At 42.9% G+C, this 16239-nt stretch overlaps 1 protein-coding gene across 1 annotated transcript in view; it reads left to right on the top strand.

The window, feature by feature from the left end:
• The window catches only part of PLCD3 (phospholipase C delta 3), an 85038-nt gene extending 69385 nt beyond the window's left edge, over positions 1 to 15653 (top strand). The window contains exons 9-15 of the mRNA XM_044298825.1: positions 4999 to 5076; positions 5378 to 5507; positions 6518 to 6634; positions 6719 to 6885; positions 7396 to 7528; positions 13455 to 13604; positions 14870 to 15653. Coding sequence (XP_044154760.1) covers positions 4999 to 5076; positions 5378 to 5507; positions 6518 to 6634; positions 6719 to 6885; positions 7396 to 7528; positions 13455 to 13604; positions 14870 to 14958 — 864 coding nt within the window. The 3' untranslated portion in view covers positions 14959 to 15653. The remainder of the gene's footprint in view (positions 1 to 4998; positions 5077 to 5377; positions 5508 to 6517; positions 6635 to 6718; positions 6886 to 7395; positions 7529 to 13454; positions 13605 to 14869) is intronic.
• Positions 15654 to 16239: the final 586 nt, after the last annotated feature.

Raw genomic sequence — 16239 nt, 5'->3', positions numbered from 1 at the left:
AGACTTTGTTGGCACTGTCATGCCAAATGGGACTAATACTTGTGTGATACTTGCCTTGGTTTCCACACAGGAACTGTCTCTAGAATTGACTTGTGAATTATTTTTTGTCGCAATCTGGGTTTCAAATCTGCACCATATAAACTTAAATTATAAAAAAGTTGGGACAGTCATGGTCACCATAAGAACTTTCTTATCCCTTCAGTTTTTTTTTCTAGAATCACGACTTGATATCTGCATATTGATGCCATTATACATCTCCCCTCCAGGGGTGCACCTAGCTTTTCTGCTTCCTGAGGCCAAAACTGAAATGGCACCCTCTCCCCAGTGACAATTTCTTGACCTAACACCTTCCCTCCAGCCCTACTGTTGAAAACATACTTGGAAAACATTACATACAGAGCTACAAAACATACAGGGTAATACAGCACCACATACCTCTCGCATCCAGTGACATTCTCTTTCTTTATCTTCTCCATTTAAACCAGACTACCATGATGATGTCTCTCAGCCTTCTCTCATCTTTGCAGAGTTTGATAAACAGACATCTTAGTTTCCCACTTTTCCATCCTCCTCCCCACCTTCTGAACACCCCATCCTGCCACCTCTAATACTGTGGCTGCTGTGCTCCCCAATACTATACTGTAGAAACAGGTAATCCCCCTGAAAATACTATTACCACACAGATAGTTCCCCTTCAGTAATTATTGGCATACAGTGCTCCAAAAAATAACTGTGCCCAGCACATAGTGTCCCTGACGCTAATAGTGTAAACATAATGTCCTCCAAAAATAATTGTTCTAAGCTCCACAAAAGCACCACCAATAGTAATACTTGTCTGCCATAGTGCACTATGTGGTAACAGTGAACCCAGTAGTAATAATGTCCCTCATTTTGCCCCCATAAGTAATGATGTCACCATAGTGTCCCCAGAAGTAATAATCCCCCCTATAATGTGTGCCTGTATAAAAAAATACCCCCTTATAAGATGTGCCAGTACAAAAATTACCCCTTATAATGTTTGCCAGTAAAATAATCACCCCTTGCAATGTGTGACAGTACAAAAATACCCCCTTATAAGAGCCCGAACATACTCACCGAGCCCCGGCAATTTCCCGCCAGTCGGCCATTTTTGCGGCTCCCCTGCAGAGAAAGAAGGAGGAGGAGGGAGGAAGGAGCTCTGCTGGCTGCAAGAGCCTATAACAGTGATTCCAACAAAACCTCCCTGCACAGCACAAATCGGCCATAAGCTCCAGAACTAATTCATATTATATATTTGCAGTTTGCCTATGTGTACAACCCACTGGGGCATATAAGAGAGATAAAGTAGCATCTCGGACTGTACACTAGACTATCAGCTGCAGTCTCACTACAAGAGGATCCAAATAGTACGACTCAGAGCACTTCAATTAACCCCGTACACAGTATTTTGATCAACACCCTGATACAACAACGGGGCCACAAAAAGCACAAAGCGCCGCAGAAAAACTGCGAGAATATACTAGACAACCAGAGGAAGCTACGCACTCACCTTTGCCTCAGCGTAATATTAATACCAGAGCAAGTTCTGTATCCGATGTACTACCTAATACAACATCTTCAGAGGAGAATACTGAAGAAGTCACTCTCAAGCAAGTATCCACCCAAGTCTTAGAAGCCATCACTGCATGTAAGACATCCCTCACAGGGAAATTATATGAGGTCAAGATTGATTTGGGACTACTGCACCAAGACCTGCATAATCTGCGAGAGAGGGTTCAACACGCTGAAGAACGTATCTCCCGTATAGAAGACACCACTGCCACTCTTCCTAAAGCAATATCTGATCTCAACGCCAAGTGGAGACCTGAAAGCAGAAATCAGATGACCTAGAAAACAGGCTCCGCAGAAATAACATCAGAATCATTGGCTTGCCTGAACAAGCAGAGGCTCTAGCTAGAAGGCAGCAAGAAATCAAATTCGACAATACTAGACTCTCCATATTTCTGGATTTCTCCATGGAACTGCAAAAACAACGCCCCACTTTTATGGATGTCAAGAGATGACTGAGAGAGGCCAACATCCCTTACTCCATGGGCTATCCTGCAAGACTCAGAGTAGTGGACGGCGACAGAACGGTCTTCTTAACTTCCCCTGGAGAGGTCGCTGAATGGCTGAACCTACGACGCAGATCTCCAAGACGCTGAACAGACCGGCAAATTTCAGGGACTAATCACATGAGGATTTGGCTTAGTTGAAATGTGATAGAATTATCCAGTTGCAGCTTCTTGTTAATGCATAGATTCCATTTAGATGATGATATAGGGAGTTTTAATATAGGCATGCATGTACTAAAATGGCTACATCATAACTGTGGTCACGGCCTGCATGCTTCTGCCAACCTTCATTTCAGGCAGTGGCAACCCAGTACAACTGGCCTTCAGTCTGGATTAAGACACTGGTCCTGACATATTTCTACAGTTGCCAATACATAAAGTTAAGAAAGTTCTATAGGTCTATTAGGTTGGAAAACTATTATGGTAGCTCCGTTAGCTACAGTTTTGATGTTACAATACTGTTCTAATATACACTCACTGCATCATACTTCACTCCTGAGTCTATATTTACACCCGGGATTCCATAGCTGAACTAAAAGTCTTATCATGGAATGTTAGGGGACTGGGTACACCTAAAAAAAGATCCATGGTTCTAGCTTTTATTAGGAATCACAGCCCACAAATCTTGTGCCTCCAAGAGACGCATCTTACAGCCAGCATTTCCCGGGTCTTAAAGAAGCCTTGGGCTCAATGGGACGCACATTCCCACCACAGCTCTTCATCCAGAGGAGTGTTTTTCTTGGTACACAAACAACTGCTCTGGGAGGTGAAAGACCTAGTCACAGATTCAGAAGGCAGATTTGTCTTTGTTCACTCTCTTATTGACAGAGTACAGTACACGTTATTAGGCATTGATAATCCTCCCCCTGGCTCTGTGCAAGTTCTACACCTAGCAGCAACATTTGCAGCTACGTACCCACATGCCAGGATAATTTGCATGGGAGACTTAAATATGATGCTGGACCCCTCTTGGGATCAATTTTCAAGGGGTAGCAGACCCAAGGAGTGTGGGGAGTGCAACTTAGTAGATTCCTGACTGAATTTAGATGGGCAGACCTCTGGAGAGTTCAGCATCCTAGAGACAGGGAATACTCCTGCCATAGCAGGAGCCACAACTCCCTAACTCGAATTGACTACTTATTGGGCAACGGGTTAGTAACACTAAACCTGCGATCCATAATATATCTTCCTAGGGAAATATTGGATCACTCGCCGATATTGGGTACTCTGATTCGTAGTGCCCCTTCTGTATGTGTATGTATATTTATGTATAGAATGAACATACAACCATTCTGGCTGAATCTTATGGGCTCGGCAGACGGGACTGTCTCTCAAGTTACTGAGTTTCTGCAAATACATGGAGATGAACCTAACTTGATTCTAGTGTGGGATACCTTAAAGGCATTCCTCCACGGTTCCCTACACTCAAGCATCTCATATATTAAAAAAGATACTAAATGCTCGGAGTCGGAGCTTAAATTGAAGTGCACCACTCTGGACCAGAAATATATTAGACACCCGACCGATTTCAACAGGACTGCTTGGCTACAGGCAGGTAGACATTACTTAGCTATCCTTAAAGATAAAGCGGATAGGAAACTGTTCTTCATGAAACAGACAGCGTTTGAGTTGGGAAATCAGTCAGCCAAACTACTAGCCCAATTAATTAAGAATGACTTGCCCTCTTCAACAATTTTGACAATCAGAGACTCAGCAGGACAGAAAGTAGGAAACTATTATTAATACCTTTACACAATTCTATCAGGATCTATATAGATCCAGCATAACAGTATCTGAATCAGAGATAGCCACCTACCTAGGAGGTACAACCCAACCCTCACCACACTGCAAAGTGCTCAGTTAGACCAACCACTTTCCTTGGAAGAAGTAAAACCGGCCATAGCAGATCTTAATAATGGGATGTCTCCAGGGCCAGACAGGCTCCCAAAAGAAGTATATGCTAAATATGCAGAGGTGTTTGCTCCACAACTGCTAACCACCCTTCACTCGGCATTGTTGCTGAGACGTCTGCCAGACTCATTTATGGAAGCCACCATAATACTGTTACTTAAACCCGATAAAGAATGGAAAATCATTCATTCTTGGTATTTTGAATTGTATCAGAAATGTATGTAATGGATGTCAATTTACATATGTCAATAAAAGAGTAAAAAATACCCCCTTATGTGTGCCAATATAGAAAATGTAACATGTGCCAGTAAAAAAAAAACGTTTAGTGCCCCCTGTAGAACAAATGTCCCCACAGTGGCCACCTTAGAATGTGTACCAGTAGAAGAATGCTCCTTTATAATGTGCGCTAAGTACCAAAAAATGCACCCCACCCTATGTGTCAGTACAAAAACTGCTCCCTTAGAACATGTCAGTACAAAAAACTACCCCCTTTTAGTGCCCCCCTTATAATGTGTGCCAGTACAAAAATGCTATGTCCCCATAGTCCTTTCTCCGACCTACACCCCACTGTTGCCCAACACCATGCTGCTGCTGCCAAATAAAAATAATAAACTCATATACTTACCTCCATTCTGCTGTCAGAAATGTGGTGCAGGACACAGACCTCTTCTAGTCTGTGCGCTGAGCTCTATGCAGCCCGGCTCAAGCAGCGCAATAATGATGACATCGGTCTCTGATAGGCTACAGGAACTAGGTTTAAAGGAAATGGTGGGCCAGGGAGACATCACTCCCATGCCCTGTCGCGAGATTCAAATGTATTGCTGTCCTGAGATGAGAGTTTCCACAATGGAAGCGCTCCTTGCCCATGGCCCTTCTGCCCCCCTCTTGCCCCTACTTGGTGCTGCCTGAGGAAATTGCCTCACCTCGCCTCATTTGCGGTGCACCCCTGTTCTCCTCCAATATCATGAGACTGGACTTGTGCTTTTATTTTTAGGATCTGAAGGGGAAAATTCTGGTGAAATCAAAGAAGCTCAGTAACCGCAGACTGTCACTTGGAGAGGATACAAGAATGGTGAGTGTGGAGTCAGCTGGAAATCCAGATGTGGGGTATGGGATACAAAATCATGGAGACCATAGGTGGGATGAAGGAATGGGTGCACTGGAAGGACATGGTCAGTACCGGTGTGACAGCGGCCTGTAAGGTATAATTAGACTAGAGACACAACATACCTGCTGCATTGCTCACCGTTTGTAGAGGATCTGGACAGGTTTGTTTTAACCAAAGAGTAATTTGAAAAGCAGAAGTAGAAAGGGCTCATGCTGATGGGCAGTGTGGGATGTTTTTGCATTTTTGCCCTTTTCTTTCCATTCAGGACATTGCACAGGAGCTCTCTGACCTGGTGGTCTATTGCCAGTCAGTAGAGTATCGCGACCAGCCAGGAAACGTGTGTGAGATGAGCTCATTCAGTGAGGACAAGGTGCGCAAAGTAATGAAGGAATCTGGTAAGTAGATAACACCCATAGTCTGGATATCAGATGAGGAGCTCCAAAAAGCAGTTGCCTCCTGTTATTATAACCAAGAAAGGGCTGAATGACCTTTTTTTCTGGTGAAGTTGGAAGAAACTCAGTATGGCTGCCCTTATTGCTTTTCCAGATTAAGGTCTCCTGCACACGACCATCTTCGTTTTGCAGTCCATAAAATACGAATGCAGACTTTGTGAATCGCTCACTTTTTACTTGCCCCTTTGTAGAAATTGCTATTTTTGTCTGCAAAACAGACAAGAATTGGACATGTTCTATAATTTGTGGATGGGGACAGCACACGGATGACATATGTGTGCTGTCTGCATTTTTTGCAGCCCCATAGAAATAAATGCGTCTGCATTGAAAATATGGTTGTGTGCATGAAGCCTACAGCTGGGGTCCACAAGGCAACTTTGGATACAACACATACCACATGGCCAAGGATCACAGCATCGAGATGCTACTGTACTGTACCTTGCAACATAATGAAAGTGAATAGGGTTACTTTGCAACTCGCAAGTTGCTTCCCTGTGGTTCTGATCAAATTCAAGGGTTCTGGTCTCAAGTCCATAGCATGGACATTAAAACAACTGTATTATAGCCAAAATTAATGAGACACCATGGGATAAACTGATGGACTGTTAGGCTGTGTTTAGGGCCTGAGAGCATCTCTGTGTCATCCTCAGCCTGTGCACTAGTCATAAAACAATGTAAAGATCTTGCCTGGAGTCTTCCTCTAAAATTAGTTTTTCACAACTCGGGGGACTCTTGTAACATTGACCAGATATTCACAGAAATTGATAGAACTGAAAAAGTGGCAAATCTATTTTTGTCCAACCAGTACCTGTTCTCTCTGAATGCATAATGGAGATGGGCCTGTGTGCTGTGCCCATGCCTCAAGCAATTGCTGTTACAGTATCTGCCATTTTCTTACACTGAGTGAATTATGGCTACTGTACCAGTTGACTAGACAATGTATCTTCTTGCAGGAAATACTTTAGTTCGGTACAATACCCGACAACTCAGCCGCATTTACCCTGACGGATTGAGGGCCAACTCTTCCAACTTTAGTCCACAGGAGATGTGGAATGCAGGCTGCCAGCTTGGTAAGGTTACACTTGATGCCGGTATTAATCTTTATCTTTTCCTCTCCTTTTCTTACTGTACACTTTTCTCTTTCTGTTTTTCAGTGGCTCTGAACTTCCAGACCGCAGGTTACAAGATGGACTTGAACAGGGGGCGTTTCCTGGACAATGGTGGCTGTGGATACATCCTGAAACCAGAATTCTTGTGTAGAGAGGATACTCTATTTAATCCAGAGGATGGCAGCAGTAGAATGAAGATTCTGAATGTTAGGGTGAGCTCCTGGTTGTCCTCGTGGGACTCACCTGCCGAGTAAATAACTCACCTGCCGAGTCAGTTTCACTCATAAAAGGAAAATAGGTGTGATTCTGAACAGTCGACACGTGAAGCATTAGTGGGCAATTTCATTTTACATTTCTTTATTCCTTGTTATTTCATCAGTGTTATAAGATGAATAAACTCGAGCTGTTTGTGGCTGCCACTAGGGGGAGTATAGGAGCTTCCTGTATATGGATTGGTTTTGTTCCATAAGAGTTATATAAATCTGTATGCAGTTAGCTCCTCCTAGTGGTGGCAGCAGGTAGAAATCTTTTTCTCATTTAACTCAATGGCTGTGAGACGCATTGAGTTTGAAACTCTACTCTGACCACCAAGCCTAATAAAAATATATTATGAACGTAACCTGTGCAAGGTCTGCATAGATGGTACATAGATGTTCTAATATTAAGCGTACTCTTGTTTTATGACCATTCCATAATACATTTTATGTTTATATTTTTAATAGATCATTTCAGCCCAGCAGCTTCCTAAACTAAACCAGGAAAATCCAAACTCTATCGTGGACCCATTTGTGCGGGTGGAGATTCACAGTTTGGGGAAAAGGAGGGAAAGTGAAACAAATTATATCCTCAATAATGGTGAGAACCCCCACACTGCAATTTATCAGGCTGACGTGAATATTAATTGGGTTATGTACATACAAGAACTGACTTAAAGGGAACCTGTCACCGGGATTTTGGTTATAGAGCTGAGGAAGTGGGTTGCTAGATGGCACCTAGCACATCCGCAATACCCAGTCCCATAGCTCTGTGTGCTTTTATTGTGTATAAAGACAGATTTGATACTTATGCAAATTAACCTGAGATGAGTCAGAGCTTGAAAATATGACTCTTCTCTGGTCACACAAGTAAGATATGACTCTTTTATGTTAATTTGCATATGTATCAAATCGTTTTTTTGCACAATAAAAGCACACAGAACTACGGGGACTGGATATTGTGGATGTGCTAGTGGCCATCTAGCAACCCATGTCCTCAGCTCTATACCCCAAATCCTGGTGACAGGTTCCCTTTAAAGGGGTTCTGCACTTTGTTTTAACTGATGATCTATCCTCTCCATTCAAGTGAACACAGCTTAGCCCCACCCATGCTAGTTGATACTAGTCGTGACGTCAGTGGGACGGCAGTAAACAGTGAGAAGGTCGCTGCACTACTGGAGTGCCGCTGCCTTCTCAAACAGCTGATAGGCAGGGGTCCCGGGTGTCGGACCCCCGCCAATCAGAAGCTGATGATCTATCCAGAGGATAAATCATCAGTTAAAACAAAGTGCAGAACCCCTTTAAAGACCTTATCAACTATTTTCTTTTTATTGTTCCAGTGAAATGTGAAGCAACTTTGTAAATCTTTTGTCATAGGTAGATCTATGTTTCTCAACTACAAATTGTGTAGTTTGATCCTGCAGTAAGAAGTAGTGGACATATAGGAGTATGACTGCAGGATCAGAGAGTTTTTTCTTTAAACCCCTGGACATATGAAAAAATTCCCGATCTCTAAGAACCCCTTTAAGCACAGGCAATAAGCAGCTGTCAGACACTCCTGAAGCTTATCTTCCTTGCGAATAAAAAGGCATGTTGAAATCCAACATGATGATCTTTCATTCCCTCAACAGCCGATGTCATGGGAGAAAAGTTGCGACATCCCGATACATATTAGGGAGAGTTCACATCACCGTTTCATTTTCCGTTCTTCTGATCCGTTAGGAGAACAAACAAAAAAACAGGATTCTGTAAAAAAAACTGATCCGGTTAAATTTTTTAGATGGGAAAAAAAGTCATGTACTTTTTTTCGTCTGAATAAAACGGATCTCGGATGGAAATGGCTCAGGCCACCTTCACATCTGCGTTAGCAGATGTCCAGTAGCGTGTTCCTGCAGGGAAACGGAACAGGCGGTTGTCAGCCGGACCACATTATACTTCAATGGGACCGGAAGACATTGCGTTTGCATCTGGCTGCGCCGGATCCGGTTCATCCTGGCGGGATGCCATCTGATGCAACAGGATCCTGTTTTTTTTTATTGCTCTTCTTCTGACGGATCAGAAGAATGGAGAAAAGGAGATGTGAACTCACTTAGATGGTTGACCTGGCATTCATGTAAGGTGTATGACATTAATTTCACTAGGGGTTATATATGGCTTTGCTGTCCTTTTAAAGGTACTATTCCAGCCTTCATGCTGCAATAACATACCTTTCCCTATAAAATTTTATTTTAAATGCTTTGGAGCTGCACCATGTGACCTCTCTTTACTTCTGTCTGATATCTTCTACATCACGTGCAGTACGTTGCTTAAAAAGAGGTATTCCGGATGTTTGAAGTTATCCCCTATCTACAAGATAGTAGATAACTATTAGATTGGTGGGAGTCCTAGCGCTGGGACCCCCACTGATCACAAGAACTGGGTCCCCGTAACACTGGAGCCCCCCTGAAATGTGGCTGCTCAATTTATTTCTATGAGAGTTCCCAAGATAGTTGAGTACAGCACTGGAAGTGGCAGGAGGAACGGATGGTAGGAGACCCGAGGAACCAGTGAATAGAGTAACTAGAGATCAATGAGGTACATCACTTTCTTGCATTTAGACTAGTTATACAAAACCAGCATATTCCACAGTACTGTACAATTGGGAGAGTAAAGCTAGTATAAGGCCTCATCCACATTTCTGTTTATCGCTGAAGAGTGCTGTCCTCATTTTCTGTGGACAGCACACGTAACTGTTGATTTGAGTGTGTCTGTTCACATATCAGTATTTTTTTACTCACCGCGGGTGAGTAAAAAAGATCACGGAGACATGCACTACTTTGGTCCATGATGCGGACCAAACGCGCCCATTGAAGTCTATGGGTTCGTGAAAATCACAGACATCTTCACAGATGAAACAAGGACACTTATTTGACGGACTCATCTGTAATGAGCGTTCCTAGTAGCACTTGTTAGCGATGATCTGGCAGTGTAATACTGATCGGGTCTACTGTTCAAAAAGTTTAAGAAGGTGCATAAACTATATTGGGAACAGCAAAATAAACGGGGAAAAAAACACCTTGTACAAAGTAATATAAATACTTTATTAATTCATCTTGAAAATACATAAAATCATCAGAAAGGATATGTGGCTACTGACATTCACCCAAGTGGACACAAGATGGCAACGTAACTTAAGGTCATGGTAAATAAACACAGTTCATAAATTAGATAGATAACATGTAAAGCCAATGATGGCACAACTATTAGAACTAGTGAAAGAACTGAATAGAGAAGCAAGCAGATGTAGTGATACCGACCAGATGTCCAGCCACTTCCTCCCAATGCTGTTTCACCCAGAGGCTTCTTCCATGGGTTACCAATAATATATTGTTTCTTTTTAAACCTCACCAAGCCAATCGCTGAGTGAAGTCACAACTAATAAAAATGAAACTCATCTAATTGTGGGTACAGGGAGAAGGTCAGCTGTGTCCTCCCATACATCGAGTACCCCATAAAGCAGGATTCAGGACTAGCACCAGGTGAAACATTCATTGGTTAGCGTGGTGTACACCCGTCCTTATGTTATCAACCCATCCAGTGTACTGCCAGGACTCAGAGGTCCAAAATGCCTGTAGGTTACATGACTACTCCTAGGAGCATGTGCAACGCGCAACATGCGGCTAGAGTCCTTTTAAGATAAAGAGATAAATGTAATTTTTCGTGAGACCAGTTGCATTTCAGCAACGAGGGACTAAGTCCCCCTATGTAGAAGGTGATGGTGGAACCCAGGTGTAGGAATGCCAGAGTGGTATGAGGGTGGCCTAAGGTGTCCCTCTAGGTGTGGCTGGATATCTGTGAACCCCAGGCATTGCCGAATGAAGCAGAGCAAATAGGATGAATAGGTGGTGGAGAGGATGATGAAATAAATTGAGTCCAGACTTTGTATGAAGTTCAACTGCCGCTTTACTTTGCATAAACCTTTCTTCAAACGGTTTACAGACTTGGTCTTGGTTTTCAGCAAGATTTAGCATGAAAATGGTAGGCAAACCATCTTGGCCCTGCTATGCTAACAGGATTAAATAGCAACTTTTCATTTTGCTTTCTGCTCTTACTTCTCTCTTTGTCTGACTCTATGGCAAGGCACAGGGCAACTTCTTCCTGGCTAATGAGACTTTCAGATGTAGTATCTCTGTTCCAGCAGAACTGAAGGTGTTCTGGCTGGCATAGGCAACACATAACTCATCCTATAACATGCTGTATACCAGGGGTCATCTACCTGGTATATGGTATATATCTAACTAATACTGTATATATTGGCATGACCTCAAGAAAACTGAGGAGGCGCATCAGGGAACACATTTGGGGTATTGCAGCGGCCAGGGAGGAATCTGCTATAACAAAATTAAAATGTATTCCTAGGCATTTTAAAAAACTTCACGGTTGCGATGGCTCCTTGATCCGTTTCAGAAGAATAGACCACGACTTCATCAGTGATGGCCAGCGAACAAATGTGGGCTGCCATCTTTAGTAAGGTAGACTCACCTGTCCGGCGATGCACAGGTAAGCCCTTACCTGTGCCTGTGCCGCAAGCCGGTCTAAAATCAAATGCTGTCACCGAACAGCCCGATGAAGGCCCCCGGCGGCTGTTCTGCCTGCTCCCGGTGACCGCATTTGATTTCAGACCGGCTCCCGACACAGGTAAGGGCTTACCTCTGCATCGCCGGACAAGTGAGTCTACCTTACTAAAGATGGCAGCCCGCATGTGTTTGCTGGCGAAAACACTGAGAACTGGCCATCACTGGTCTTTATATCGACACAAGGTGGAAGTTGGAAAAAAACTGCTCACCCAGAAAGCAGTGAGATGGATATTTGAACTCAACAGTGTCACTCCTAAAGCCTCATTCACACGTCCGTGTTTTACAGAACCTGTACAGCACACGTCCCCATTCATTTTAATGTGTGCATTCACACATCAGTGTTTTAGCACGGTCCGATTCATGTTTTTAGCACGGATGCATGCTCTATTTTGACCGTGTTTACGGATCCATCACGCCCATTATAGTCTATGGCTCAGTGAAAACCACAGATGCAACACGGATGCCATCCGTGTTGCATCCGTGTTTCACAGATCATTAAAAAGAGATTCTTTGAAAATTATTTTTTCAGCTGTTCAGTGTCAGTGAAACACGGATGCAACACGGATAGCAAAAAACAGACACACGGATCCAACACAGTGTTTTGCCTTTTCATAGGTGTATAACATTTATATCAAAATATCCTAATTATAGTGGATTTGATATATAATGGGCCATGTTGTGTTATATTCACCATTTTGTATGTATTTTAAGGTAGGCTGAAAGCGGTTCATGGAGAGAACAGTTCATATCATTTCTTCTATGTAGATGTATCAGTCTGAGAAGAGTCATTATTATCTCCTTATAGATTTATGACTGAGATGAGGATATTTTCTCGATGCATCTAGTACTAATTATCCCTACGGTTTAATGTCTATTGATGAAGCAGAAAATCTGTGATATATGTATACGCGTATAGTAAACTTTAGTTTTTAGTATAACATAATCAATAGGACACATGTATTGTATTATGTTGTTAAATATTATGAAGGACATCAATGCATCTATTATGTTATATATTTCTCACTAGGAACGCATACACTCCTAAAGCATGATGAGAAGATTTTTTTACATTTTTTATTTAATTACAGTAACAAGGTACATGCAAAAAAGCCTGGGCGTCTAGCAAGACGCTATAAGCGGTAGAGATGTAATACATCCTGACAATACATATGACATTAGTAGGGATGGTACATAAGACGTATCCAAAAGATTACAGTGAAATATGTATACAATCTGTTGTTGCAGAATACAATTCACAGTTCCCTAAGATTTAAGTTGAGACACTATATGGTTTGCGAGCTAGAGTAAGTATATGCATATTAAACTATGCGCAGGGGCGTAGCTATAGGGTGTGCAGAGGTAGCAGTCGCTACCGGGCCCAGGAGCCTGAGGGGCCCAAAGACCCTTGTGCCACATAAGACACTGGCATTATAGAAAGTGCATGCTGGTCAATTTACACCAGCATGCACTATTTTCGTTTATTTTAGTGTTCCCAGTGTCATAATGCTGCCGATTACCTGATGAACAAGCAAATGCTTGTTCATCAGGCAATCCAGATTTTTAAGCATTTTTTTTTTTAAAACTATCACTTGCCCGAGAAAGATCATGTGGTCCAATCACAGATGTGGTCCATCTGCTGCAGGCAAACAGCTAGTCAGTAATGGGGATGAGCGCTGGAATAAGCAATCGCTCCTCCCCAGACTCTGGGGGACAATCACCTGCGAAATCTGCTAGTGTAATACTGGCCTTCCAAACAAGTATAAAATGGCAAACCATCTAATCAAGTGAGAAAAGCAACAAAAGGATAGAGGTCTCTGCCCATAAGAGCTTACACTTTAACTGTATGATTCAAGATTTCAAAAACTAATAATGATATTGTTTAACACAAAATTATACAATCACTATTTCCAGGGTTTAACCCCATGTGGAATGAGTCGCTACAGCTGGAGGTGTTCTGCCCGGAGCTGGCTCTCGTCAGATTTTTGGTTGAAGATTATGACAAAACGTCCAGTAATGACTTTGTGGGACAATTCACTCTGCCATTTCCCAGCTTGAAACAAGGTAAGCGGATGGAGATGATATGGAGAAGGTCCTAAATATTGGGAGCACCATTGACAGACATTTATCAGGACTGCCAAAGCAGTATGAATTGAAAGAACGGTACCTAGGCCAGAGGTAGCAGAGCAGACGTCTGTGGTAAAAAAAATGTATTAACTCTTCTGGCAACATCTTTCATACATTTACAGAGCTGCTGCCATATGGCGCAGGCACTGAGCCTGTACCATCCACAGTTCGCATCAGCTGTATATTACAGTGGACACTGCTGGAATAGCCATGATCAGAGTTAACACTGATCTCAGTCTTTTTAACTCCTGGTGACATTTTCCATGCTGCAGATTCGCCCACATCTGGACACTAGTCACAGATTCTGCACCAAGAATGGACGTTCGTTCTTTTATTTTTATATTTTCCTGCAACGTAGATTTCAAATGGAGATAAAGCTGTAAGTACTTCCCCGCTGCTACTATGTAGATAAGATGTAGGTACACATTGAAGAGGCTGTAGCGTGCCCACAAGCTCCGCTTTAAACAGCTGATCAGCGAAGGTGCCAAGCATTGGACCCCCACCAACCTGAGGCCTTATTCACATTAGTTTTTCACTGCAGTGTGTTGTCCACATTTTCTGCAGACAGCACACACATACCCATTGATTTTAATGTGTCTGTTTACACATCAGTATGTAATTTATTTTTGTTGATGGTGGTCCATGATGCGGGCCAAACACCCCCATTGAAGTCCATGGGTTCGGGAAAATCACAAACACAACAAGAATGGCATCCGTGTTAGAAGCATTTTTTAATGACCATTGATAGATGCTTTTGAAATAATTTTTCAGCTGAGCAGCGTCTGTGGAATACAGAGGGCAAAAAACAAACACGGACGCTTCACGGACATAATCATGGACTGATTTTTTTCAAGGATGTTGATGGCCTTTCACATAGCTTAACGCTATTCTTTAATTTTTCACCAGGCAGAAAAAACGTAGCAGTCGGAGACCTTTTTATTTATTACGAAGCTCCAAATGCCCTGCATAGGCATAGATTTAAAAATAACATCCTGGCTGCCTGCAGCCACCATTAGAGGGAGCTAATGAGGCCAATGCATAATGTCTTATGCAACGTATACCACTATGCAGTAAATTCCTCTGCTTTCTCTAGTGGGGGCAGGCAGCCAGCAGGCTACATTTTAAATCTATGCCTATGCAGGGGATTTGCAGTATACATGGAACATAGTCTAGCTTCTGATCATGAATCTTTATTTTCTCAGGGTACCGTCATGTTCATCTATACTCCAAAGATGGCGCCTCCCTTTCCCCAGCTACCCTCTTTATACATGTGCACATTGAAGACCCGTGATCAGCCGAGCATTGGACACATTATCTCCTATCCGCACCAGGAAGACCAGAGTTTGAGCCCTCCTACTACCCAACAGCAGTTGCTTTTCCCGTTTCAGCTTTCTCAAAGAATCCATATTTACTGCTTGGTGCAGTCTCTTTACCCGTGCCTTTAACCTAGTAGTCTCACAAGACATTCCTACAGCAGGGATATGGATACAGGGCACATAAGAGGCAGCCCATATGCACAGAGTATACACTTCTGCACGCCGTATACAGAGACATAGACATTTCAAAAACTGCAGTAAGCTGGCAGGAGAAGAGTCAATTATATTTGCACATATTGTGCATGTTCTTACAAATGAATATTGATCATGCATTAGGTAGCCACAATTACCCATATTTCACCCAGATGTGCCTGGTGAGCAGTAATGTACATTTTCTTAGCAATGCCCGCCAGTTCTTGATCCTTAGTGCCTGTGCCCTATGTGAACACTACAGTAATGTGCCTTCCATGAGGACAGCTTGGCACTTACTGCCGGGGGTATCACGCACAAGGACAGGCTGCGACATCACATCCCTACAAAGAGCACTTTTCATGAAGGAAAAATAACATATACTCCAGAAATATTTTATTAATATATTTTTTATCTAGCAGTATGTAGAATTTTACCTATTATCAGTGCAACCTTGTAATAAATATACATGTGTAGCCCATTACTTGTCTTTTTACTGCGTAAATTACGGGTTTTGCGGCCTGCATTTTGTGTAGGGTCAGCTTATGATCTAAGGGGGTGCACCAGGAATGAGGCCAGGTGAGGAGATCGTCTCAGGCAGCCCCATGTAAGGGCAAGGGGGGGGGGGGGGGGGGGCAGCAGACAGGGCATGGGCAATGAGCGCTTTTATTGTGGCAAAGGGGTTAGGTTAAGAAATTGGCATGGGGGGTTGGTATTTCAGTTTTGGCCAACAGAAAAGCTAGGTGCACCCCTGGGCAGGCTGTAACCTGCAGTTGTTGCAAAACTAAGTCTCCCAGCATGCCCTGGAAAACAACAAGTTGCAGAAAATCTTTTGGACATTTTCATATGGTCAGTGTTTGTAAGCTAAAACCAAGAGTGGAACCTACAGAGAAAACGTATGGAGAGATTTGTGGCTTGCGGCTTTTGGCTTACAAAATGACCAAATACTGACAGTGAAAGACCTTTCCATGATGGAGTCACATTCTCATCTCTACCATTATATATTTTTGTCACATGTGCCACGTTTTTAAGTTTCCCCCCCTATCCACAGGATAGGAGATAACTGA

The sequence above is a fragment of the Bufo gargarizans genome, chromosome 6 (assembly GCF_014858855.1).
Source record: "Bufo gargarizans isolate SCDJY-AF-19 chromosome 6, ASM1485885v1, whole genome shotgun sequence".
Classification (NCBI taxonomy): Eukaryota; Metazoa; Chordata; class Amphibia; order Anura; family Bufonidae; genus Bufo; species Bufo gargarizans.
The sequence above is the reverse complement of the archived record's forward strand: the minus strand, read 5'-3'. Positions and strand labels throughout refer to the sequence as shown.